This window comes from Phyllobates terribilis, unplaced genomic scaffold (genome assembly GCF_046119375.1).
Source record: "Phyllobates terribilis strain yellow unplaced genomic scaffold, ASM4611937v1 Scaffold_1__5_contigs__length_1240528914, whole genome shotgun sequence".
NCBI lineage: Eukaryota > Metazoa > Chordata > Amphibia > Anura > Dendrobatidae > Phyllobates > Phyllobates terribilis.
In genome coordinates, this window is record NW_027362761.1 from 688,819,071 (window position 1) to 688,844,488 (window position 25,418).

The 25,418-nt window shown below is 43.5% G+C and overlaps 2 protein-coding genes across 3 annotated transcripts in view; one reads left to right on the top strand and one right to left on the bottom strand.

The window, feature by feature from the left end:
* Nucleotides 1-25,418, bottom strand: part of LOC141170067 (uncharacterized) — a 392,196-nt gene that overhangs the window by 133,563 nt on the left and 233,215 nt on the right. The window lies entirely within an intron of this gene.
* On the top strand, nt 894-14,556 carry CNN2 (calponin 2). 2 transcript variants are annotated; one of them, XM_073685441.1, is made up of 7 exons: nt 894-1,247; nt 6,595-6,716; nt 6,821-6,887; nt 8,012-8,149; nt 9,950-10,066; nt 10,179-10,325; nt 12,995-14,556. In XM_073685441.1, exons 1-7 carry the CDS (start codon nt 1,188-1,190, stop codon nt 13,247-13,249), a joined length of 906 nt encoding a protein of 301 aa, XP_073541542.1. In that variant the 5' UTR covers nt 894-1,187; the 3' UTR covers nt 13,250-14,556. The 2 variants fall into 2 exon arrangements, with proteins under 2 accessions (XP_073541542.1, XP_073541531.1); XM_073685430.1 differs by lacking the exon at nt 894-1,247 and adding an exon at nt 6,425-6,487.

A 25,418-nucleotide genomic window follows, 5' to 3' on the forward strand; every position in this document is an offset into this window, starting at 1 on the left:
TAATTTTGGTGTCATTCTCAAAACTTTTGGCCATGACTGTACATATACACAGTGCCCATCTATGTATACACAGTGCCCATATACATATACACAGTGCCCATCTACATATACACAGTGCCCATATACACAGTGCCCATCTATGTATACACAGTGCCCATATACATATACACAGTGCCCATCTATGTATACACAGTGCCCATATACGTATACACAGTGCCCATCTATGTATACACAGTGCCCATCTATGTATACACAGTGCCCATATACACAGTGCCCATCTATGTATACACAGTGCCCATATACACAGTGCCCATCTATGTATACACAGTGCCCATATACACAGTGCCCATCTATGTATACACAGTGCCCATATACACAGTGCCCATCTATGTATACACAGTGCCCATATACACAGTGCCCATCTATGTATACACAGTGCCCATCTACATATACACAGTGCCCATCTATGTATACACAGTGCCCATATACACAGTGCCCATCTATGTATACACAGTGCCCATATACATATACACAGTGCCCATCTATGTATACACAGTGCCCATATACATATACACAGTGCCCATCTACGTATACACAGTGCCCATCTATGTATACACAGTGCCCATATACACAGTGCCCATCTATGTATACACAGTGCCCATCTACATATACACAGTGCCCATCTATGTATACACAGTGCCCATATACACAGTGCCCATCTATGTATACACAGTGCCCTTATACATATACACAGTGCCCATCTACATATACACAGTGCCCATCTATGTATACACAGTGCCCATATACATATACACAGTGCCCATCTATGTGGCCAGGTGTATGGACACACAGCACGCCCTAGTAACGCAGGACACCGTCACAGTCAGGGTGTGGGCGGCCTGGACATGCGCACTGGGCGCTTCCCGTTACCATGTACCTGCTCCCACGCCGGATGCTTTGAGGGAATTTGCTCACATTTTGGGTCCGGCAGGAAATACCCATCCTAAGGAATTCGGAGCTCTTTGCCCATATATGGGGATTTTTACCGTCAGCCAATGGGGCAGAGTGGGAGGAGCCTGGTCACAGACATTGAGTCAATCAGAAGAAACTGCCTCAGCCGTCCGTCCAGACAGAGCGGGCTGTGAGGTGACGAGACAAGCGCCCAGCAGCACAGACAGCAGAGAGCGATGAGCACCCAGTTCAACAAGGGCCCTTCCTATGGCCTGTCTGCAGAAGTCCGGAACAGGGTAAGAAGCGGCCATTGTCCCTCCTCGGTCTGTAGTCCGCTCTTGTGTCTCCGGTCTCTAGTAACCACCCGGCGCCATTCATCCTGGGCGATGTCTTATGCCATTTCCTAACTCTAGGTGTCTGTGACAGCCATCTTCTGCTTTCTTCCATCCTCTCTGTGGCCTCTGGTGCACCCCTCTCTTCCTCTGTGCATGGGGTGCCCCCTCTGGCGCAATCCCCCCTCTTCCTCTGTACCAGAGACCCCCCCCCCCTCCCCTCTTCTTCTTCTGTGCCGGGGGTCTCTGGTACGCACCCCCCCTCTTCTTTTTCTGTGCCGGGGGTCTCTGGTACGTACCCCCCCCCTCTTCTTCTTCTGTGCCGGGGGTCTCTGGTACGTACCCCCCCCTCTTCTTCTTCTGTGCCGGGGGTCTCTGGTACGTACCCCCCCCTCTTCTTCTTCTGTGCCGGGGGTCTCTGGTACGTACCCCCCCCTCTTCTTCTTCTGTGCCGGGGGTCTCTGGTACGTACCCCCCCCTCTTCTTCTTCTGTGCCGGGGGTCTCTGGTACGTACCCCCCCCCTCTTCTTCTGTGCCGGGGGTCTCTGGTACGTACCCCCCCCCTCTTCTTCTTCTGTGCCGGGGGTCTCTGGTACGTACCCCCCCCCTCTTCTTCTGTGCCGGGGGTCTCTGGTACGTACCCCCCCCCCTCTTCTTCTGTGCCGGGGGTCTCTGGTACGTACCCCCCCCCCCCTCTTCTTCTGTGCCGGGGGTCTCTGGTACGCACCCCCCCTCTTCTTCTGTGCTGGGGGTCTCTGGTACGCACCCCCCCTCTTCTTCTGTGCTGGGGGTCTCTGGTATGTACCCCCCCCCCTCTTCTTCTGTGCCGGGGGTGCCCCCTCTGGCACACCCCAACACCTAAGCTGTTCTATCCGGGGTGGAGATGCTATTGGTGCAAACTTAGCATCCACACAGGGGCCCAAGAGGCTTAGTGGCCCGTGCTACCTCCAGAGCTGGTGGAATTGTGCATTGTGAGGCGCTATTGTACCATGAAGGGCCCATATACTGTTCTTGCATAGGGGCCCTCTTCTGTCTGCTGCTCCCAGTTATTTGCATGTATAAGATGCATAAAGAAGGGACATGCACCAGAGAAATGCAGCCCCTGAACCACACTTGTGCGTGATTTCCACTTTTCTGGGTACCTGCTCACACACTGGTTGTGGTTGGATGGGCACTGGTCCCACCTATGCCACACGTGTCCGATGACCTCGGAGATCAGACCCATCTGCAGCTCACTGATCGGCCCTGTGTTAGTACTTGCTAACTCTAATGTTCAGATAGAAATACAGCTGTCATCAGTATCTTATGGGAAAGTCTTTGCATTATAAGATCTTTTGGCTCTTCAGATGGGTTTTGTTGCAAATATTTCTGTATTCCTTATGGAGAATGTCTTATAACTGTTGCTGTTTCTACTAAATTTTCAAGGTTGAACAACTGAGGAATGGGACAAAGTTATGAGAAAAGATTGTACTCCCCTTATCCATTCCAGATCCTAAGTTAGTAAGGAAAGCTGATCGTTCTAATATTGAATATCTATCACAGGCCGTAGTCACGCTACCGTACAATACGGCTGAGCGCTATGTGATAAAACATCGCTAGCACTCGGCTTAGTGTTATTTTATGGGGCAGCTAAGATCAGCGATTACTTTCTCATGTCGCTTCGGCATGAGAGAACAATGCTGCGATTTGCAGAGACTCGACTCCTAGACCTATACGTCTATAGGTGCGAGTGAAACATTGGACTGCACTCAGATGTCATCCCAGTGCAGTCCGATATACGCAGAGTCAGGCCATGGAGCAGATGGAGAAATTACCTTCTCCGTCTCCTCCGCACCTGTGCTGCGATTCTCTCATGCGAGACACGGAGCACTGAGGGTATGTGCAGACGGTAAGGAGCCACTGTGTATTTATGGCACGTCAAACCCACAGCGGCCAGATGTTACAGCATAGTGGATGGGATTTATAGAAATCCCATGTCCACTATGCGTCTCCCTGGACCTACAGATCACTCTCGGAAACTGACATGTGGTGCGTCTTTCCAGACCGCAGCATGTCAATTTCTCTTGTGGAGTCGTTAGTTTCCGAAAGAGAAATTCTATCAGTGCAATGTATAGCATGCGGTGACTCTTCATGGTTCATTGAACACATGCGGATTCACCTGCGTGCAGCGCTGCGGACGCAGTATAGAGTATACGGCGTTCAGAGTGCTGCCTCTACGAATGGTGTGCACATACCCTTACACTCGGCGGAAGTATTCCTTCAGTGCCCCTCCTGTCTCTACCTGTGTTTTGCCCGTTAAACAGGACTGTTTAGCAGCCCTGAGCATTTCCTTTGTCATTATTGTACGTTTACAATGGTAGGATGTACTTGTTCACCTTTCGGGGTATTCCTTTGTTTGTGAATTTATGTAGGTTTTTGTTTTTTCCACAGCTGCCTAAAACTTCTGTACAGTGCGTGCACACTCAGTATGCGTGTGTATATTTTATTTTACTTTGTGGATGCCTGGCCTTGCGTTTTAGCTTTAAAAGGGTGTCCACTACCTGCCAACCCCAGCTTAATCTATTCAGGTCCTGAATTAAAATAAAATCTGTGTATACTCGGCCCCTGCAGTGGTGATGAGACTTGCTGGCTGCACACGGTGCGTGATACAAGTCACAGCTAGGAACAGCGGTGCAGATGTCACAGGAGCGATGCTTTACTGCAGCGACATAAATGCACGCTCTGGGACTTGTGCAAGGTGTGTGTGAATATATAGAAATCTTAATTTTGTTTGGTTCTTGTAATGTATAGTTATGAAAACTTTTGAAGTCTTTTGCTATACACACCGGGTTGGTAAGGGGGGGGGGGGGGGGGGGGGGCAGAGGTTGGAAGTTATCACCTCCCCAATTTATAGGGAAGAACCTCCTAACCTACCACGGCATCTGTTACACAAAAAAATACAGTTAGGCTAAGTGCCCACGTTGCGGACCTGAAGCATATTTTTTACGCTTCTCCCTGGCGGGAAAATTGCATGTGGATTTTACATGCGGTTTTCCCGCCAGGTAGAAGTGTTTGTGAGGCGTCTTTGCAGCGTATTTGCATGCATTTCCACATGCGGGTTATCAAGCACTTCTCCAAGTGATATTAAGCATCACTTGGAAAAGTGCTTGACAACTTGTTCACACTATATAAATCCATGCAACCGGCATGGATTTATATAGTGTGACCAAGTAATAGTTAAAAAAAAGAATCAGAATGGTAAAAAATAAAAAAATAAAGTTTATACTCACCTACCGATGCATTCTCTGCCCCGTCCGGAGTCTTGAGCGGCTCACGCTGTTATGTGCAGGACCTGCGGTGACGTCATTGAGTCATGTGATGGGTCACATGACTCAATGATGTGGCAGGTCCTTCACACACCTCGCGACGGCGGGAAAACACCGGGAAGACATCAGAAGATAAGTATAAACTTTATTTTATTCTTTTTTTTTTACGGGTTCTTTGGTACCCAGGTCTGGATGAGAGTCTCCTCTCCTCCAGACTTGGGTACCATCCGCATGCGGAAACGCAAAATTAATGAACATGCTGCAGATTTTTGACCGCAGCATATACGCTGCGGAAAAATCCGCAGCATGGGCATTGACATTGCGGAATGCCATTGGGGACCATGGGGTGCGGATATACATGCGTTTACGCTGCGGAAATTCCGCAGCATATACGCTTGTAATACGCAACGTGGGCACGCAGCCTTATAGGAAGCCTGGCCGCAGATACATACTGCATGATTTCAGCCATATATGTTTGACTTGTTTCACAGAAAACTATACTTTAAAAGCTGCTGGAGACCAAGCCGCAGAATTCGAAAAGGCTTCTCCCCTCCTGCTGCTAGTGACGCGCGGGTCTCTCCCTATACGCACAGGCAGGGAGAGACCTGTCACTCAAGGGAAGCAGATATTGGAATAGGTGTTTCCCTAAAGCACTGCTGCCTTTCTGAGTCAAACATCTCAGGCTGACGACATACAGCCTGTGTCTGATACATGCTGACGTGGATCGGCAGCATGTATCCGCTGTCAGGTTCCCTTTAATATAAAAATCCTTACAAATGACACATTCAATATAAGCATACAAAGAGTTGCCCAACATCACATTTAGGTTGCATGCCATTTTTTTTTTCTTTCTACATAGAGCTTTCTTTATTTTCTTTGTAGCGTAATGTGAGGGCATATGACAAATCACATGAAGGGAACACCAGGACTTTAATAATTGTATACTACAGTTTTCTATCACATGGACTGCACCCATGCTGAGCAATTCTACAGTGATTTCACAAAATGCTAACCTGGACTGAGCTTGGCACCCCTTGTACCCTCCTATGAACTGTTCTTCTTGCATATGACAATTACTGAAGAAATTATTCAAATCATAGATGATTCTGTATTCTTGACAATTTGGATTCCCCATAAAATCTATATACAGTATATATTTTTCAGAATTTTGGCTTGTCATTCTTTTTACCCCAGCACTGACCATGTATTATCAGTATAAAGGGTTAAATGGTTAATATACTCTCACATTGCCAGTATGAAGAAGAGAATTGTCTTACTTCAGGGTTTTGAGAAAAGATGCCTCAGGTTTATTATTTTGCCAGGTCATACACGGACTAAAAATGTCAGGAGTGCTTTGCTTTTTTTTTCCCGTCTGCAGCCAAAACCTTCTCTTAGCAGTAAAAACTGTGTTCAAAATGCAGGTTTTTCCGTGTTTTCTTTCATAGCGCTTTTTATTTTATTTTTTTCCATGTGTGTTTTGTCAACAGTGCATGTTTAATAAAGTTAGTTTTGTTCACCAAACAAGAATAGGTGTGTGAACATACCCTAAAGGTGCATGTGCAACATCCTTGTATTAGTTTGGCTTGAAACATTACATTGTAGAAGCATTTTTAGCAGTCTGGGAGCAGACGGTCAATACTTGCTTGTGAGCTCCATGGTCTTGTGATGGCTTCCTTTCCTAGCACTTGACATGCCTGTACGTGTAAAGTCAGGTGACTGATTATCATAGATGTTGACGTAAGACCATCTTATGATGAGCAGATGGACAGAGGGCTGCTTGGTTCCACACCCTGTGTGAGCGTGACGCACCCTCCCCCAGGGAAAGTGCGTGCTAGTTTGTTACCCATCCCAATGGAGGATTACATTCTACAGAAAAGCACGGATTGCCATGATGCCACTGTAAGGCTTTTACATATGCACTGATCAGTGATGTTTCCTATTCCCCTGTCCACGCTGCCTGGGGTGAATGTGTAGATGGCTCATTTCTGAATGTTTTCTCTCTTCAGCTGGTGCAGAAATATGATCCTCAGAAGGAGGCTGAACTTCAAGTATGGATTGAAGAGGTCACTGGAATGTCCATTGGGCCAGATTTCCAGAAGGGCTTAAAAGATGGCGTTATATTATGCGAGTAAGTGTTGAATAAAAGTAACCACAAAATGACTTTACTGTTTTTTACATTTATTTAATGTGTTTTTTTTTTTTTTTTTTTTTTTTTTTTTTTTTTTTTAATAGACTAATGAACAAGTTAAGGCCAAACGCCATTCCAAAAATTAATGTCTCCAAGCAAAACTGGCATCAGGTAATTTTTTTTTTTTTTTTTTTTTTTTTTTGTACTGTTGGAATATAGAATAGTTTTTTTTTTCTAGCAATTATGTAGACTGAAAAAAACTTTGATCAGAATATTTAGGACACCTTTGTTAAAGGGGGTTCTGCTGGACTTGGATATTGCTCACCTTTCTAGCAGTGGGGGTTGAGCTGCAAGTTCTTCAGAATGGCCACTACACTGTACAGAGCTATGGGGTCATGGCTCTATACACCATTTCTGCTGCTGCAGGGCCTGTTAACCCTTGAATGTAGGGGTGCTGGACTTCAAATACCCACCAATCTGATGTTAATGACCTTTTGTTAAGGGTAGGTCATCAGTATCTAAGTTCTGTATATCCCTTTTATTTCCAGAAAACATCAGTATGTTGTGTTTTGATCCCAATGGCTGAATGCTTAAAGGGGTGGTCCGAAGGCAGTAATACTCATTTTAAAACCCTATCCATTTAGTGCCATAATCTAAACTATTTTCTAATATACTTGCATTAAAAATTCCCTATCCTACTTTAACTATACTATATAACTGCTATTCTATTTGTTTGCCCTACTTCCTTTATGATGCTTCTTTTGAGAATCCCAGTGCATGCTGGGATATTCAAACGAAGCGTCATTACGGGGCAGTGGCTGTGGTCGCTGCTGCGGCTTCTGCTCCCTCCGTGAATCGAAGCATCAGTGATGCTCGTTTCAGGGACTGGGCTAGTCCTTGTGCTCTCTGTTGCCTTCTCATATCATCAGTAACTAACCTGCAGTAGAGCAGTGTCGGAATATCGGCGTGCAGAGACAAGTGACGTCACTTGCTGGGGCGGTGCTGGTCTCTGCACACCAGGTATTCTGACACCATTCTATTGCTGCTTGTTACTGCTGATCTGAGCCAGCAACAGAGCACAGTGTCATTGTGCACAGTGGGCATGGTTCAGGGACTAGCCCAGCCCCTGAAACAAGAGTCACTGATGATACTTATTTTAGGGAGGGGGCAGTATCCCTGTTGATGAACAATTTTGCCAACTTATCTCAAAGGGCCCTCTCAAATGAAAAAATGGGAATTATTTCTAGGAATGCTACTTTACTTATTTCCCCCCCCCCTCCCCCACTGTTCCACAGCTTGAAAACCTTTCCAACTTCATTAAAGCCATGTCTGTGTATGGAATGAAATCTGTGGATCTATTTGAAGCAAATGACCTTTTTGAAAATGGGAATATGACACAAGTCCAAGTGTCTTTGCTGGCGTTGGCTGGGATGGTACGTTGGTTTATTCTCTCTTTAAAGGGGATCTTTCATCTGTTTTTCATGTTGTACTGGACACGCAATGTAACAGTGGCTGCTGCGGAGCTGAATGAAACGTGTGTTTTTGTTTTGGATAAGGCAGTCATAGTATTTGTCACCTGAGGATTTAAGTCCAAGTGGGTGTTATCAGGGTTTTCACTGGAGGTGTGTGGTGGTTATTCCTAAAGATGATGACCAATCACAAGCGGGCAGCAACACATAGCAGAAAAAAGAACTCTTGCCCCTCCCACAATGGTTTAGGGCAAGTTTCTAAGTGTATTAAATGTGTAACCGGTAGCCCTGATCACCTGGTCTAGCCTCCTGCATGATTAAAAAAAACACAGATAACGAACACCTTTCAGGACAATTTGTTCTCACTATGCAGAGAGTGGGGTTGTCATTACGTGTCTCACAGGAGCAGTCTGTCCTGGGCTACTCTGGTGAGAGCCATATGTCAGTCTTCTCTGCTCACTGCAGAATGAGTACAAGTTGCTGTGAGCCCAACTGACGTATGTGTGATGGCTGACATGTGAGTTGGGGGAGGGGCAGTATAGCAGACCTAGCAGTGCTATGAGAGGAGGAGAGATGTTAGAAGGGTTTGTAATGTGACGTTGCAAAGCTCACCTGTGCTCTACTCCCAGTCCTTTTTAATTATGCAGGAGGGTAGACCATGATATCAGGGCTGTCTGTCATTACATCTCACACACTGAGAAACCTGCTCTAACTTATGGTGGGGTGTGTTCTTTTTCGGTTGTGTTGCTACCTGCTTATGAATGGTCAGCATCTTTCAGGGAGAAGTACACTAAACACACCAGTTTCACCCAGTTCAGCAAAAAGAGTGCGGCCTGGGGCAGCATGAGGTCAGAACATTGACGTAACTAAATAGCTTATCTGTTTCACTGCTGTGGTTTACTTTACACGAGAAATCCTACTTCTGCTCCCGAATAGAGTAAGATTTTTGGTGAGGCGCACACCACTTATCAGATTCTCCTGATTCATTAAACGGGGTTCTCAAAGAAATGTAATAAAATAAATGTTTAATATTTAAACATTTTTCTAAGTACCTTTATTTAACAAAAAGGTATGACTTCTCTTGTGCACTGTCAGGGTTCTAAACATGGTAACTGCTAGGACACACAGTAGGATGGACTGTGTGACAGACGCAGTAAGACGGTCAGGCTGAGATGGATGTTCATTCTCCGTCAGCTAAAGAAAAGGGTTTACTTCTCCTATAGTCCGGCTCCCCTCAGTGTCCTGTGGGGTTGACTACAGAGGAATGTGCGTTCACAGTGCTTGACCAGACTCCGCTCTGAAGTGACCTGTCTGGTCCCTCACACAGCCCGTCCCACTCCTACTACATGGTCTCTGAAATCTAGAACTGGTTATCAGTGATAGCTGCCATCTCTGACTCCTGACCGAGAGCAGTAGATGAAGAATACCTTTTTGCTATATAAAGGTAATTTAGAAAAATGTTTAAATGTGTATTTTATTACATTTCTTTGAGAACCCTCTTTAAGAGGCGTGCACCTCTTAATGAATCAGGTGCCTTTGACTGTTTGGTATTGTTCAGGCTGGGATTGATGAATATTAGTATCATAGTATGACTGTGTAAAAAATAACTTACAGTAGACACAGACCTACACACTGTAATATTCAGTGTTTTTTAAAGACTGAAAACTGAAAATAAATTATTCTGAATTAGGTCAAACATGGTCTCCAGATTACTTTATAATGCAGTCCTTTGTCTGGCTGGTCATTATCTGATCTTATTTTTAGGCAAAGACCAAAGGTCTCCACAGTGATGTGGATATTGGTGTGAAGTACTCGGAGAGACAGGAAAGAAACTTTGATGAAAATACAAAGAAAGCCGGGCAGTGTGTTATAGGACTGCAAGTAAGTGGTGACATAAACTGAGATTTGCATCCGTGTCCACATGAAGTGTGAACACAGGTTCAGATAGTTGGTACAATTTCTCTCACTTCTAATGATTATCGTTCTCATACAGATGGGTACTAATAAGTGTGCCAGCCAGTCTGGAATGACTGCTTATGGAACAAGAAGACACCTTTATGACCCAAAGCACAATATTTTGGCACCCATGGACCATTCCACAATAAGCCTTCAAATGGGCACCAACAAAGGAGCTAGTCAGGTAAGAACTTTGCTTGCAACAAATATGTAACATGAAGAACCTGGTAAATTTGGCTTCTTGTTTCCATTTACAAAGTGTCATTTGTATCTATGCTCTCCTATTCCAATGTCATACACCAAAATCTTATGTTTTCATTAGAGGGTTTTCTACTAAATACTTCTGTATAGGTGGTAAACGTATACATTGGAGAAAATAAGTATTTGATACGCTGCCGATTTTTGCATGTTTTCTCATCTACAAAGAATGGGGAGGTCTGTAATTTTTATTGTAGGTACACTTCAGCTGTGAGAGACAGAATCTAAAAATAAAATCCAGAAAATAACATTGTATAATTTTTTTACATAATTAACCCCTTCACCTCGAAGCCTTCCTGATCAGGTCAATTTTTTTTCACCGCTGTGATGGCAAGTGTGTACTCGGGCGTCCTCTTCCTGAAGCCATGGGCCTCAGGGAAATGTAGATCATAGCTTCAGGAATATGGCCGCGGCCACTGGAAAGGCAGCGCACGCTGCTCAGCCTCACTGGCCCAGCAGCATCTCACCGCTTCTGCTGCCGCCGCCGGGTTCCCGAGGGCTGGACCCTGCTTCCTGCGATCCCGCTCCACCACCGCAACTCCCTGGTAAACTACGTTTGGACCAGGGGGGAAAAGTGTGTCTTTTGGGCCGAAAAATACTGTGTATTAGATCAGCATTTCTCACATAGGGATGAAGCATGTCAGCTACTGCTCTGAGAAGGAGCTTACCGGCCACCGTCCCTGGGTGACCCCCACAGCCATCTTTCTGCCCGGGGTCACAATGGAGACCATTGGCACAATGCAATCACGTTGTGCTGATGGCAGCGGACAGGGAGCTCCCTCTGCTATGCCCATTGATGTCACTATTGACAGCGGCATCACAGGGGTTAAACACCCGCAATCCTTGCTAGCCCCTTTTTTGTTGCTGCAGGGTGTCTGCTCTCTTATAGAGCTGACACCTGCACTTGATCGCGGCGGTGCTCAACATAAGCCTGCGCGATCGTGAGGAAGTATATGTACGGCTGTTTGCGGTAATGCAGCTCTCGCGGCGCTGTACATATATACGGCTCATGTCAAGAAGGGGTTAATTTGCATTTTATTGCATGAAATATTTGATCCAGTAGTAAGTTCTCTTTTTCTATTGTCTCTCTCCCACGGGGCTCCAAAACCCAGTATGAATAGAGCAGTACTGGGCATTTATGACCCCTACTCCATTCATTGTCTGGGACTGATGAAGAGAGCTGAGTGCTGTATTTGCCCATCTCCATCACTTTCATAAATGGTGAATGGAGTGGTGGTCATACATATGCTCTACTGCTGAATTCACACAAGGGAACCCCATTCTTTGTGAATGATGGGGGTATTGTGGCTGGTTGTGTTTAATGGTGAAAATCTCTTAAGTGTGACATGTATGCTGTGTTTTTCTGCTGCTTTTTATCCACATCTTTCTTGCAGGTGCTTTTTTTTCTCCTCTCCTCCTCTTCCCCTCCCCCCTCTTTTATAGAAAATCTTTGATTCTATACATAAACACACGTGTGTGTGTTTTCAGGCTCTTTTCTAAAAGCCTATAGAGGGACAAAATCCACCAATACACACAGTTCAACAGCATCTTTAGGTGCACAGTGGGTAAGAGTTTTCATGAAATCACATCCACTTTGCTTGGATAATTAAACAAAGCAGATTTTCTGCACAAACAAAACCACAGCATTTACACTATTTGGGAACATGGCCTTAAATGTAGGTGTCATCTGATGTACAAAGTATATGTCAAGTGCACGTCCATCTAATGAGCAAAGTGCCAATGGACATCCTTATTCCTATTTTCTGTGCATGGTCCAGCTGCTTGTACAAAAGATTATCGTGTGGTTTCCAGCCTTTTTATGATTTTGATTTGTGGGAAATGCCAATATTCGTTTGAAATAAGTATACTTTCCTTATACATCTATAACCTACTGCTCATTCTGGAGTGGGAAATTTTCCCAAAGGGCCCCATGATAAATCGTGACTATTGTGGAGGACTGAAGTTTGAATTATTTGGGTTGACTAGCTGCTAGTACATGTTACGATAGGGATTCTTGTAATCTGTAATCATATCAATAGCAGCTAATCAAAGCCTATAATTTACTGCTGTTTTATAAAATCCTACTGCTCCTGTTATTCAGCCCTTGTACCTTGATCTATAGCTCCTTTCCACATAAAACACTCCCCTAACCCAGTTTCTTCCAATGTACTTCTCCAGTCTGCAGTGTGTGGACTGAGGCTCTGCACAGCAGGTGCGTTCTAGTGATTATTTCACACGTACTCTGCTGAAACTCTGTCACACACAGCCTCAATGGTTGAAGAGCATGTTCCTTTCCACCGTTTTATTCAACGGTATCTGCATCCTGTAGGTACTGGCGTAATTAAGACACTAGGTGGTGGTCGCTGTGGCCGGCAGTGCTCAGTTTTCAGCCCTTTTGGCTGTATCTGTCCAGATGCCAGCCAGAAGGCCGAATGTGGCCAGCGGGGCCCGCACTTTGTCCAGGTCCGCTCTAGATTCAGGCAGTGGTTGCTCAGAACACTTTGTTTATTGTACATTGTGCTTTTATTGTTGGCCTTTTATAAAAAAAAAAATGTAATCAAATACCAATAAACTATAACGTACTGCATGTTCTAGGTTGGGATGACTGCTCCCGGAACAAGAAGACACATTTATGATACAAAGACCGGCACCGAAAAGTGTGACAATTCTTCAATGTCCCTGCAGATGGGATATAACCAGGGGGCCAATCAAAGTGGGCAGATATTTGGCTTGGGCCGTCAGATCTACGATCCCAAATATTGTCCAAAGGGAAATCCTGAAAATCTGCCAAATCCGTATGAGGACGAGGATCAGCATGAATATGACCACAATCCAGAGCAAGACTTGTAATTCCCTCAGTGGTGTGTGGGCTACAGCACAATCGACCACGAAGAAGACCAAACCACCTGTAGGCTTTTCATTGGCCAAAAATCCAAACTTGGACTTTCTCCATGTATCTAGTGTTTAGTTTAGAATTTGTCAAATTTTTGTTTTATTGTAAACGAGGATTTAAAGTGCCTGAAGGGATCACTCAGTTTTTTTTTTCTCTAAAACCTTCAAAGCTCTCAGGGGACATAGCATTAGCCATACTTTTCATGGGATCTCACAATCTCAAAACTATTCCCCCATAGCTGCCATAGGCGGCTATGTTTTAGCAATTTAATCAATTTTTTTGTCTTCCAACAGTGACCAAAGATTTTGTATACCTCCTTTGTTTTGGTAGGAAAGGATAGAGCTGCTTTATACACTGGTGCCTTTTCTACAGAATCTTTGTGCAGCTCTTAACGTCCATATAATATCAAGGCTTGTAATTACAATTTGGAAAGGTAACTTTTTATACAGGTAAGGGAGTAGCTGATGTTCTGTCTTAGAACTTGTATTCCATTTTTGTAACTGTTGTGATGCCAAATGGTACCTAGTCAGATGCTCGGAATAGATAGAATCTTTTGTGATGCTTCTTTAGAAGGTGCCTTCAACAAAGAAAGTGTGATTGTTGGACCAATATGCTTGCATACCCGATGCCTATAAGACTGTTACTAAGGATCTCAAATATTGTGATAATCTGTAGCCAACAGCCTTCCTTTTTTTCTGTATTTATTCAATTTATACATACAGGGCTTCATGTCCTTAAGGATATAAAGCAGAAGTGCACAACCTGACTCAGGGAGGGTTCTAATGCCTCCCCCGACTTCCCTTGTGTGCAGCCCTCAACCATCTGCTCAGACAGGTCTGGTCCCATATGGATTCCCAGTCATGGAGGAGACCAGTGGTGCATTGCATTATAGGGAAGTGTAATTATGAACGGTGTGGTCAATCCTGGGCAGACTGGGTGCACCCCTGATATAAAGTGTTTGGGTGCAGTTATATAGGAATTTACGGCAGATTTATTGCAGAGCTTTCTAAAACCACTCTATTCAGATGAATAATACTTATTCATTGCAGAAGTGTCTGTATCAAATCTGCATGTGAAAATACTCTATAAATGCACCACAAAACCTCATGAATTTCCATTTTTCTGGCGCATTTTTTTTTATTATATAGAAAAATGCTACATCTTTAAATATCTAGAAACTTAAATGATCCTATGTGAGGCAATATGTGAATGTCATAATGTTCTTTTTTTTGTAATAAAACATGTAACTGGATAAATATTCTAACTTTATTTTTGTTTTTTTTAAACCCAGGTAAAAAATAGTAGAGGCGTATTAGTTTATGCCGTTATAGCAAAGCCCTCCTTATCGGTCCTTATTCTGCAATGTGCCTATGGGGGTTCACTTGCATTTTCTGTATTTTGCAGCGGAATCCATGCAATCTGTATGGTGTGAATTGTGCTTCAATGCATGTTCACACATGGAGTTTCCACCACAAATTTGTGACCTTTCTATTTTAACATTTCAGCATTAGGATATGTGCACACGTTGAGTGTTTTGTGTGCAGAAGTCCCTGCATCTCTTGCCAGGAAAACGCAGCCTCCAAAAAAAAAGTGTTTTTTTTTTTTTTTTTTTTTTTTTTTTTTTTTTTTTTGATTGAAGTCAAAGGGTGAAATAACGCTGGCAAAAAAACCCACACAGAATTAACATGCTGAAGATTGTCTGCACCAAGCCGGGCTGTGGAGTCGGTATAAAATGGACCAACTCCTAAAATATATAATAAATTGGGTACAGTAGTTCAATGCAGTTTGTGGGGAATATTTTTTCATAAGAATTTGGGAAAGTTCTGAAATGTCCTATACATGTCTGTCCTATTCCTGATCTAAGGGTCTAGACTTTTAGCTGAGATGAATCTGTGCTACAGTAAATTTATCACTTAAACATGAGCCGTGTATGAGGGAGTCGGAGTCATGGAAATTAAGGAGTCTGAGTCGGAGGTTTGGCTTACCGACGCCACAGCCCTTGGCACCAAATCTGCAAGTCAAAAATACGCAACGTGTGCATGACACTTAAGTGTCTCATTCACTTTGCAGTCATCAGGTTTTGCTAACAAATCCGTGCAGAAAAAATTGCACTGTGCGCACATGGCCTTACAATTAATGAATGTTAAAGGGAATCTGTCACCAGGTTTTTGCTATGTAATCTGAAGCCAGCAGGGTATGGGGACTGAGACACAGACTTCAATGTCGTCACTAGGCTGTGTGCTGTTTACTTAGAATGAGGTTTTAACTCCAGGATTGGTGCTTGCCTGCCTTCTAGTCTGACCATGCCCCCTCCTGTAATAAGCAGCTCACTGTCTATAGACAGTGTACATAAAGAGCCTGGTGTGAGCTCGGCTACATCTAAAAACTGTTACAACTGCTGCACCCAGTTATCAAAATATTTAGTTGGAATCAAGGTCTTTTGCCCTGCATTATGCTACGCTCTTCGATTAAATGATGAAAACCTGCTTTGAACACTTTGCTTGAGACTAGATAGAAAGAATTAGCCACTGACATTAAAAGAAGAAAACTAAGCCACCAAACTTTATTTCAATTGCTACTGGGATCCAATTTATTTAGAAAAATTTACATTTATGGGGCTAATGTCGGCCTCCATTCAATAACTATGAGCCCCTTTCGCTGCTCCAGCTGTGTAGATGGCTGACTAGTCATCTAGCCCCACACCTTAGGGGCTCATTCAGTCGTCCATTTTTTCACGTATGAGAAAAGGTCTTAGTTTCATCAATGGTTTTATTCAGGATTTCATCAGTTTTTTCTGAGATGAGCAACAACAAAAAAAATTCTCTACCTTCTTTCTAGCACTCAAGAGACAACAGTAAAATGGCACTATTTATTGTGTGTGCTCATGTACCAATTGAACTGCCTTGCCCATTTTCATCCCACACTTAAACCTCTGACTTATTTTCACGGACTGTTTGGTCCACTATAAAAATTGGACTTGTGAAAAGCCCCATAGTTTATACCAGGTGTATGTGCTAGGCATGAAAAAGAGGTCTGAATGAGCCCTACAGGGAGGAAGCATTGCTTAAGGGACGGTCAATAGATTTCAGTAATAAAAATAAATCTGTTACTGTTTGTCGACATTCCCTTTCTACACCTCTTCCAAGTCACAACGTGTATTAAAAATACATTTTTGCAGTTTTCACATTAGCTACTGCGACTTTTCTAAACTAACGTCCTATTTCAGGAAATCCACATGTACATTAGCTGCAAGAGTCGCACTGCAACCCTATCTTTTTAGTATGGCAGACTTTTAATGACCATTCAGAGATCATTGTGAAGACAGGAGCAGGGTCAGCTGTGACATCGCCTATTGTGATTGGTGGATCCTGTGTTATCAGCCGTGTATATAGGGGTTACCTGTCATCCTGCCTCTACAGATAAGGAGCCTTGCTGAAATTCATCCTGAAACCACAGTGGCCGTTTGCTTTTTATTGAAGATCGTGATATGAAGAAAAAAAAAAAAACCTTACCAAAGTTAAAAAAGCAAAAACTTTGTAGTGCAAAGGCCTGATCTGTATAGTAAAAGTTGTTTTAATTTCATAAATCAATAGTACACATGGAACTATGCAACTTTGTAATATATCTAATCGGAGAAATCTGCTTCTTTCTTATCCTGAACTGAAATGTGGTTATTTCCTAAAGAAGTGCGTTATACTTTGAAACGTGTCGAATAAAACCGCATTTAATATTTCTTGGCAAGTGATGTCTTCAATCCTCAGCAGCACGAAATAACGCCACTAATCCTCCATCCTGTTATCCTGGACTGATCACTCGTTATCAAGATTCTCAATTCACTAGTAAAATCTGTATTCAGTGAAGGCTGATTATTACATTACTGAGATGGGAGATGGCAGTTACTGCTAAATGAAAAGGGGAGCTAAAGGCAGATTTCCTCCCTCCTGCCGCCTCACATCTTCATCGCATATCTCCATAATGGGGAAGTGTTCATTCAATACAAATTATACCCAGGAAAAGAGAATCTTGGAAATGACTGCTCTTAACTGGTGGAGAAAAAAGCTGATTTCTGGGATAAGACGTATTGCAAAGTTGATTATTTTCATGTGTACTATTGATTTATGAAATAAAAATTTAATTACACTTTAACCCCTTAACCCCCGAGGGTGGTTTGCACGTTAATGACCAGGCCAATTTTTACAATTCTGACCACTGTCACTTTATGAGGTAATTACTCTGGAACGCTTCAACGGATTCCCCTGATTCTGAGATTGTTTTTTCGTGACATATTGTACTTCATGATTGTGGTAAAATTTCTTCGATATCACTTGCGTTTATTTGTGAAAAAAACGGAAATTTGGCGAAAATGTTGAAAATTTTGCAATTTTCAAAATATTAATTTTTATGCCCTTAAATCAGAGAGATATGTTACACAAAAGAGTTAATAAATAACATTTCCCACATGTCTACTTTACATCAGCACAATTTTGGAACCAAAATTTTTTTTTTGTTAGGGAGCTATAAGGGTTAAAAGTTGACCAGCGATTTCTCATTTTTCCAACAAAATTTACAAAACCATTTTTTTAGGGACCACATCACATTTGAAGTCACTTTGAGGGGTCTTTATGACAGAAAATACCCAAAAGTGACACCATTCTAAAAACTGCACCCCTCAAGGTGCTCAAAACCACATTCAAGAACTTTATTAACCCTTCTGGTGCTTCACAGCAATTTTTGGAATGTGGAAGAAAACAATGAACATTTAACTTTTTTCACAAAAATGTTACTTTAGACCCAATTTTTTTTTATTTTCACAGGGGTAACCAGAAAAAATGGACCCCAAAATTTGTTGTGCAATTTCCCCTGGGCACGCAGATACCCAATATGTGGGGGAAAAAACACTGTTTGGGCGCACGACAGGGCTCGGAAGGGAAGGAGCGCCATTTGACTTTTGATTGTAAAATTTGCTTGAATAATTAGCGGACGCCATGTTGCGTTTGTTTTTTTTTTCACTTATTCATTTTTACGAATCAATTTGTGAAGCACCTAGGGGTTCCAAGTGCTCACTATGCATCTAGATAGGTGCCTTGGGGGGTCTAGTTTCCAAAATGAGGTCACTTGTGGGGGAGCTCCAATGTTTGGGCACACAGGGACTCTCCAAATGCAACATGGTATCCGCTAACAAATTGAATGGAAAATCGGCTCAAATTGTTAGCGGACACCATGTTGGGTTTGGAGAGCTCCCCCACAAGTGACCCCATTTTGGAAACTATACCCCTCAAGGATTTTATTAAGGTGTATAGTGAACATTTTGAACCCAGAGGTACGACACAGAATTTGATAACATTAGGTCATCATATTGAATAAGTTGTCATTAGTGTTGAGCGCAAGTGCTCGCTACTTGAGTTTGCATCGGGTACTCAGGTATGCACCATGTACAGCGTGTGCTCGAGTGACATGCTCGAGTCCCTGCTCCGCTTGTTTCACGGTTATTAGACACCCAAAAAAAACATGCGGGGATCGCTCGTGCATGGCAAGCAATCCCCGTAAAGTTTTTTTGGCCGCGAAGCATATGGGGCGGAGACTTGAGCATGTCACTCAAATACCCACGATACTCAATGCATACCAGAGCACCCGATGCAAACTCAAGTAGCGAGCACTTGCGCTCAACACTAGTAGCCATATCGTCATCTTTTTTTCTTACTTTTGAAAAAAATCCCAACCCCATCACAACCCTAACCCAAAACCCAACCCTAACCCGAGAGTTTATTTTTGACGCCGTTCCTCGTGCGGTAAAAGTGATTAGACGACTTTATTCTTCGGGTCGGTGTGATTACAGCGATACCAGAATCATATGGGGTTTTTATGATTTACAGCTGTCACACACTAAAAGACGCATTTTTTGTAAAATCTAGTTTTTGCATCGCCATATTTTGAGAGCTATAATTTTTCCAGATTTTGGCAGACAGTCATGTGACGGCTCGTTTTTTTGCGGGATGAGTTGACGTTGTTATTGGTGCCATTTTCAGGCACGTGACATTTTTTGATCGCTTTCTATTCCGATTTTTGGGAGGCAGAATAAACAAAAACCAACAATTCAGGAATTTTTTTTTTTTTTTTTTTATTCTGTTCCACGTGTGGTAAAATTGATAAGGCAGCTTTATTCTTCGGGTCAGTACGTTTACAGCGGTACCACATTTATATCGTTTTTCTATGTTTTGCACTTTTACATAATAAAAGCAATTTTATAGAAAAGCTTATTTTTTAGCATAGCTTTATTCTGAGAGCTATAACTTTTTTTATTTTTCGGCTGATGGAGCTGTATAGCGGCTTGTTTTTTGTGGGACGAGATGACGTTTTCAGCGGTACCATTTTTATTTATAGTTGTCTTTTTGATCGCGTGTTATTCCATTTTTTGTTTGGCAGTATGGTGATAAAGCATTGTTTTTTGCTTCGTGTTTTTTTTTTTTTTTTTTTTTTTCCGTGTTCACTGAAGGGGTTAACTAGTGGGACAGTTTTATAGGTCAGGTTGTTCCGGACGCGGCGATACCAAATGTGTACTTTTATTGTTTTTTTTTATAATAATTATTGATGGGTACATTATATTTTTATTTTTGATGGATTATTTTTTTTTTTTTTCAGTTTCTGAAAGTTTATATGGTTTATTACTTTGTCCCACAATGGGACTTTCACTTTTTTTTCTCTGATCGCCTGCATGGCACAGGAATGCAGCACCATCCCTGTGCCATGCAGGCTGTCAGCGCTGGACAGGGAGAAGATTGTTTGGAGATGCACTGCGCATGTCCAAACAATCTTCCTGCTTGGCTGGTGACCCGGATGTTGTCATGACGACATCGGGTCGTCATGGCAAAACCCGGGAAGCCGCGTCAGACAGCGCTGGAAGCCGGAAGAGGAGGTGAGTATCTGCGATCACCTCCCCTTGCCCCCGCAATGCTGCGATCGACTTCGATCGCAGCATCGCGGGGGTTAATGTGCTGGGAGCGGTGCAGGACCGCTCCCTGCACATAGTATTGGGTGTCAGCTGTGACAATCAGCTGACACCCGGCGGCGATCGCGCCCGCACAGCCTGTGTGCGCGCGCGATCGCCATGACGTATTAATACGGGTCTGGCTCTTAAGTCCCAAAGCACAGACGCGTATTAGTACGTCAAATGTTGTTAAGGGGTTAAACAATAGGTAATAATCTGATGCTGAATTAGAATTATACACAATGAGTAGTGAGTATTTGATGTTACAGATTAGGTTACTTACATTATTTTGATTGCGGTTTGTTTTTTACATGTGTTTTTTATACTGTCTCTTGGTGGTGTCATATTTTAAATAAAGCTGCTTTGTTTGTGATTCATCCTCTTATTTGGCTTTGACAGTCGTGAGGCGTACATGTGTTCTTAGCTCGTTTCTCAGCGGAAACAGATTAAAAATGCGTATTCGGCTTTACCACATTTAATGCATTTCTATGGGGAAAATCAACACAAAACTCTTGCATACAAGAGATATTACATGTTGCATACAGTACAGACCAAAAGTTTGGACACACCTTCTCATTTAAAGATTTTTCTGTATTTTCATGACTGAAAATTGTACATTCACACTGAAGGCATCAAAACTATGAATTAACACATGTGGAATTATATACTTAACAAAAAAGTGTGAAACAACTGAAAATATGTCTTATATTCTAGGTTCTTCAAAGTAGCCACCTTTTGCTTTGATGACTGCTTTGCACACTCTTGGCATTCTCATGATGAGTTTCAAGAGGTAGTCACCAGAAATGGTTTTCACTTCACAGGTGTGCCCTGTCAGGTTTAAGAAGTGGGATTTCTTGCCTTATAAATGGGGTTGGGACCATCAGTTGTGTTGTGCAGAAGTCAGGTGGATACACAACTGATAGTCCTATTGAATAGACAGTTAGCTGCTTTTTTCTTGCCATAATACAAATTCTAAGTAAAGAAAAACGAGTGGCCATCATTACTTTAAGAAATGAAGGTCAGTCAGTCTGAAAAATTGGGCAAACTTTGAAAGTGTCCCCAAGTGCCGTTGCAAACGCCATCAAGCGCTACAAAGAAACTGGCTCACATGAGGACTGCTCCAGGAAAGGAAGACCAAGAGTCACCTCTGCTTCTGAGGATAAGTTTATCCGAGTCACCAGCCTCAGAAATCGCAGGTTAACAGCAGCTCAGATTAGAGACCAGGTCAATGCCACACAGAGTTCTAGCAGCAGACACATCTCTTCAACAACTGTTAAGAGGAGACTTTGTGCAGCAGGCCTTCATGGTAAAATAGCTGCTAGGAAACCACTGCTAAGGACAGGCAACAAGCAGAAGAGACTTGTTAGGGCTAAAGAACACAAGGAATGGACATTAGACCAGTGGAAATCTGTGCTTTGGTCTGATGAGTCCAAATTTGAGATCTTTGGTTCCAACCACCATGTCTTGTGCGACGCAGAAAAGGTGAACAGATGGACTCTACATGCCTGGTTCCCACCGTGAAGCATGGAGGAGGAGGTGTGATGGTGTGGGGGTGCTTTGCTGGGGACACTGTTGGGGGTTTATTCAAAATTGAAGGCATACTGAACCAGCATGGCTACCACAGCATCTTGCAGCGGCATGCTATTCCATCCGGTTTGCGTTTAGTTGGAACATCATTTATTTTTCAACAGGACAATGACCCCAAACACACCTCCAGGCTGTGTAAGGTCTATTTGACCAAGAAGGAGAGTGATGGGGTGCTACGCCAGATGACCTGGCCTCCACAGTCACCAGACCTGAACCCAATCGAGATTGTTTGGGGTGAGTTGGACCGCAGAGTGAAGGCAAAAGGGCCAACAAGTGCTAAGCATCTCTGGGAACTCCTTCAAGATTGTTGGAAGACCATTTCCGGTGACTACCTCTTGAAGCTCATCAAGAGAATGCCAAGATTGTGCAAAGCAGTCATCAAAGCAAAAGGTGGCTACTTTGAAGAACCTAGAATATAAGACATATTTTCAGTAGTTTCACACTATTTTGTTAAGTATATAATTCCACATGCGTTAATTCATAGTTTTGATGCCTTCAGTGTGAATGTACAATTTCCATAGTCAAGAAAATACAGAAAAATCTTTAAATGAGAAGGTGTGTCCAAACTTTTGGTCTGCACTGTATTTCAAAAACGCATCCCAGGTCACTTTATGCTGTGTTTAAAAAAAACACAGGGCAGGGACATGAGATTTCTATGAATCCTATTCACTTTGCTGCAATTGTAAGACGCAGTGTTAAGTTTCCATAACAAGAGCTGCAGTGTCGATGTATTCCAACTTCTGTCACGTTTTTATTTCATGGCTGTTTATTGAAAAGAATAAAAACTGCTGGCACCATTAATGGGGTAAAAATACTGCATCTCCCCTGTCTATTCAGTGTAAGCTGGGCTAGTGGTCTGTACCTGACTGGAAGCCATTTTGACTTGTCACAGCACCACTGAGTCATGTGATTGCTGCAGTGGTCAGGTGACTAGAAAAGTTCATCATTGGATGTTGGAATGGTGACCTGCTGTTCTAGTCGCCCGACTGCTGCAGTCAATAATACATTTCTAATATACCTACTGCTCCCATAATGATCCCTGATATTGGTGTTGTAATTGCAGGCTTGTCCATGGTGTCATTTGTTACTGGCATTTTACTTCTTTTTTTTATTGGGTGAATTCTGCAGAATCCAAACATTGGCTATCGATCACCTGAATTTCCATTCACACAATTGGGCATATTTACTAATCTTGTCTAATACAAAGACAGTGAAAATGTGCCAAATGTATCACAGTGGTCCTTGGTCAATGAGAAATTTGGTGCATCGGTCCAGACACTGCAGGTCAAGCCCTGAAAGTCTAACTCTGAACATCGTATGGGGCCGGACGTCTGCCATGGTGACCAAAAGGCACAAGTAAAGTGAACTGGGCCGTTACTTCCAGTGTAGACGTATGGTATAGTGTGTGGGACAGAGTCAGGGCTGGTCAGTGTGATGGCCATATCTGGTTTTGACTCCTTGCTGGATCAAAACAAACTCACGCAAAATCTACAGTCTCATTTTCTTCTATGGTGCTGAGGTTCCTTCCTGAACACATCTGGGCCACGAGTCCCTTCCTCAAACACAATATATATATATATTTTTTTTATAATTCTTTATTTAAAGAAAAGGTTCAGATAAGCAAATTAACAGTATAACACAACCAATGAACTGATTGAGCATCTACAGTAAAAAAAATAAAATCACTGTTACAATTAGTAGCAACTGTAGAGCAAGTATTGAGTAACAAGCAAGATATGACAAGTCGCTCTGCACTCATTATTTTTCAAATATATAGAGAAGGAGAGGGGGAACCTAACCAGAAGACCAACAGTCAACAATTGAAAAAGGATGGGAAAAGGGAGAGGGCAGGGAGAATAAGGGGAGGGGTGGAGGAGGAAACCCACCAGCAGTAAACAATTGGAAGAACAATTATTGACACTAACAGATCAACACAAGACAGGTGAACAGAGGGCACATGATCAGTAAACCCAGATTCAGAGTAGATCAAGATACTCGGGAGTCGTTGGAAGACCAGCCATTGAAACCATGTGTTGCAGAATTTAATGTAAGAGTCTTGGATGGAGGAAGTTAAATCTTCAATATGTAAAATCTCATTTACTTTTGCCAACCACAGGGATATGGGGGGATAAGATGATCTCTTCCAAAGGAGAGGGATACAAGCTTTAGCCGCCATAACCAGAAATCTTAACAGGGAGCGTTTATATGTAGCCAGTGGAGTCTCGCAGTGATGAAAGAGGGCAGGACCCAGCAAAACCAGTAACTATGTATGACCTCAGACACTCTAGACCAGGGGTCCTCAAACTACGGCCCGCGGGCCACATGCGGCCCGCGGAGGATTTTTATCCGGCCCGCCGGGCTGTGGGCAGAGGAGAGCGGTGTCAGCGCCCGCCCTTCCCCCCGCTTTCTCAGAGCCCCGGCAGCCCGATACTTACCTCTCCCCATGCCTCCGCAGATCCGCTGTCTTCCTGGTCTGCGCTCCCTGTGACATCTCAGGTCAGAGGGCGCGGTCACGTCTTTACACCGCGCCCTCCTCTGAGCCATCACAGGGAGCGCAGAGAGGGACAACGCCGGAGACGCTGGAGTCCGGGCCCGAGCAGCGGCAGCAGGCAAGGAGGGAGGTGAGTATTGGATTTTTTTTTTTTTAATGTATGGAGGCATGGGACATAATATTAGGGGTGACATGCTGCATGTGGCATTATATGGGGGGGGTGACATGCTGCATGTGGCATTAAATGGGGGGTGACATCCAGCATGGGGCATTATATGGGGGGGTGACATCCTGAATGGGGCATTATATGGGGGGGTGACATGCTGCATGGGGCATTATATGGGGGGTGACATCCAGCATGCGGCATTATATGGGGGGGTGACATGCTGCATGGGGCATTATATCAGGGGTGACATCCAGCATGGGGCATTATATGGGGGGGTGACATCCTGAATGGGGCATTATATGGGGGGGGTGACATCCTGAATGGGGCATTATATGAGGGTGACATCCTGAATGGGGCATTATAAAGACAGGGGAGTGATATCCTGCATGGGTCATTATATGGGGGGGGTGACATCCTGAATGGGGCATTATAAAGACAGGGGAGTGATATCCTGCATGGGTCATTGTATGGGGGGGTGACATCCTGAATGGGGCATTATATGGGAGGGGGGGTGACGTGCTGCATGGGGCATTATAAAGACAGGGGAGTGATATCCTGCATGTGTCATTATATGGGGGGGGGTGACATCCTGAATGGGGCATTATAAAGACAGGGGAGTGATATCCTGCATGTGTCATTATATGGGGGGGGGGTGACATCCTGAATGGGGCATTATATGGGGGGGTGACATCCTGAATGGGGCATTATAAAGACAGGGGAGTGATATCTTGCACGGGGCATTATATGGTGGGAGATATGGTGGGGCATAATAAGGGGGGAACAGCCTGCCTATTGGGGACATTTACCTGCCTATTGGGGACATTTACTTGCCTATTGGGGATATTTACCTGCCTATTGTGGACATTTACCTGCCTATTGGGAACATTTACCTGCCTA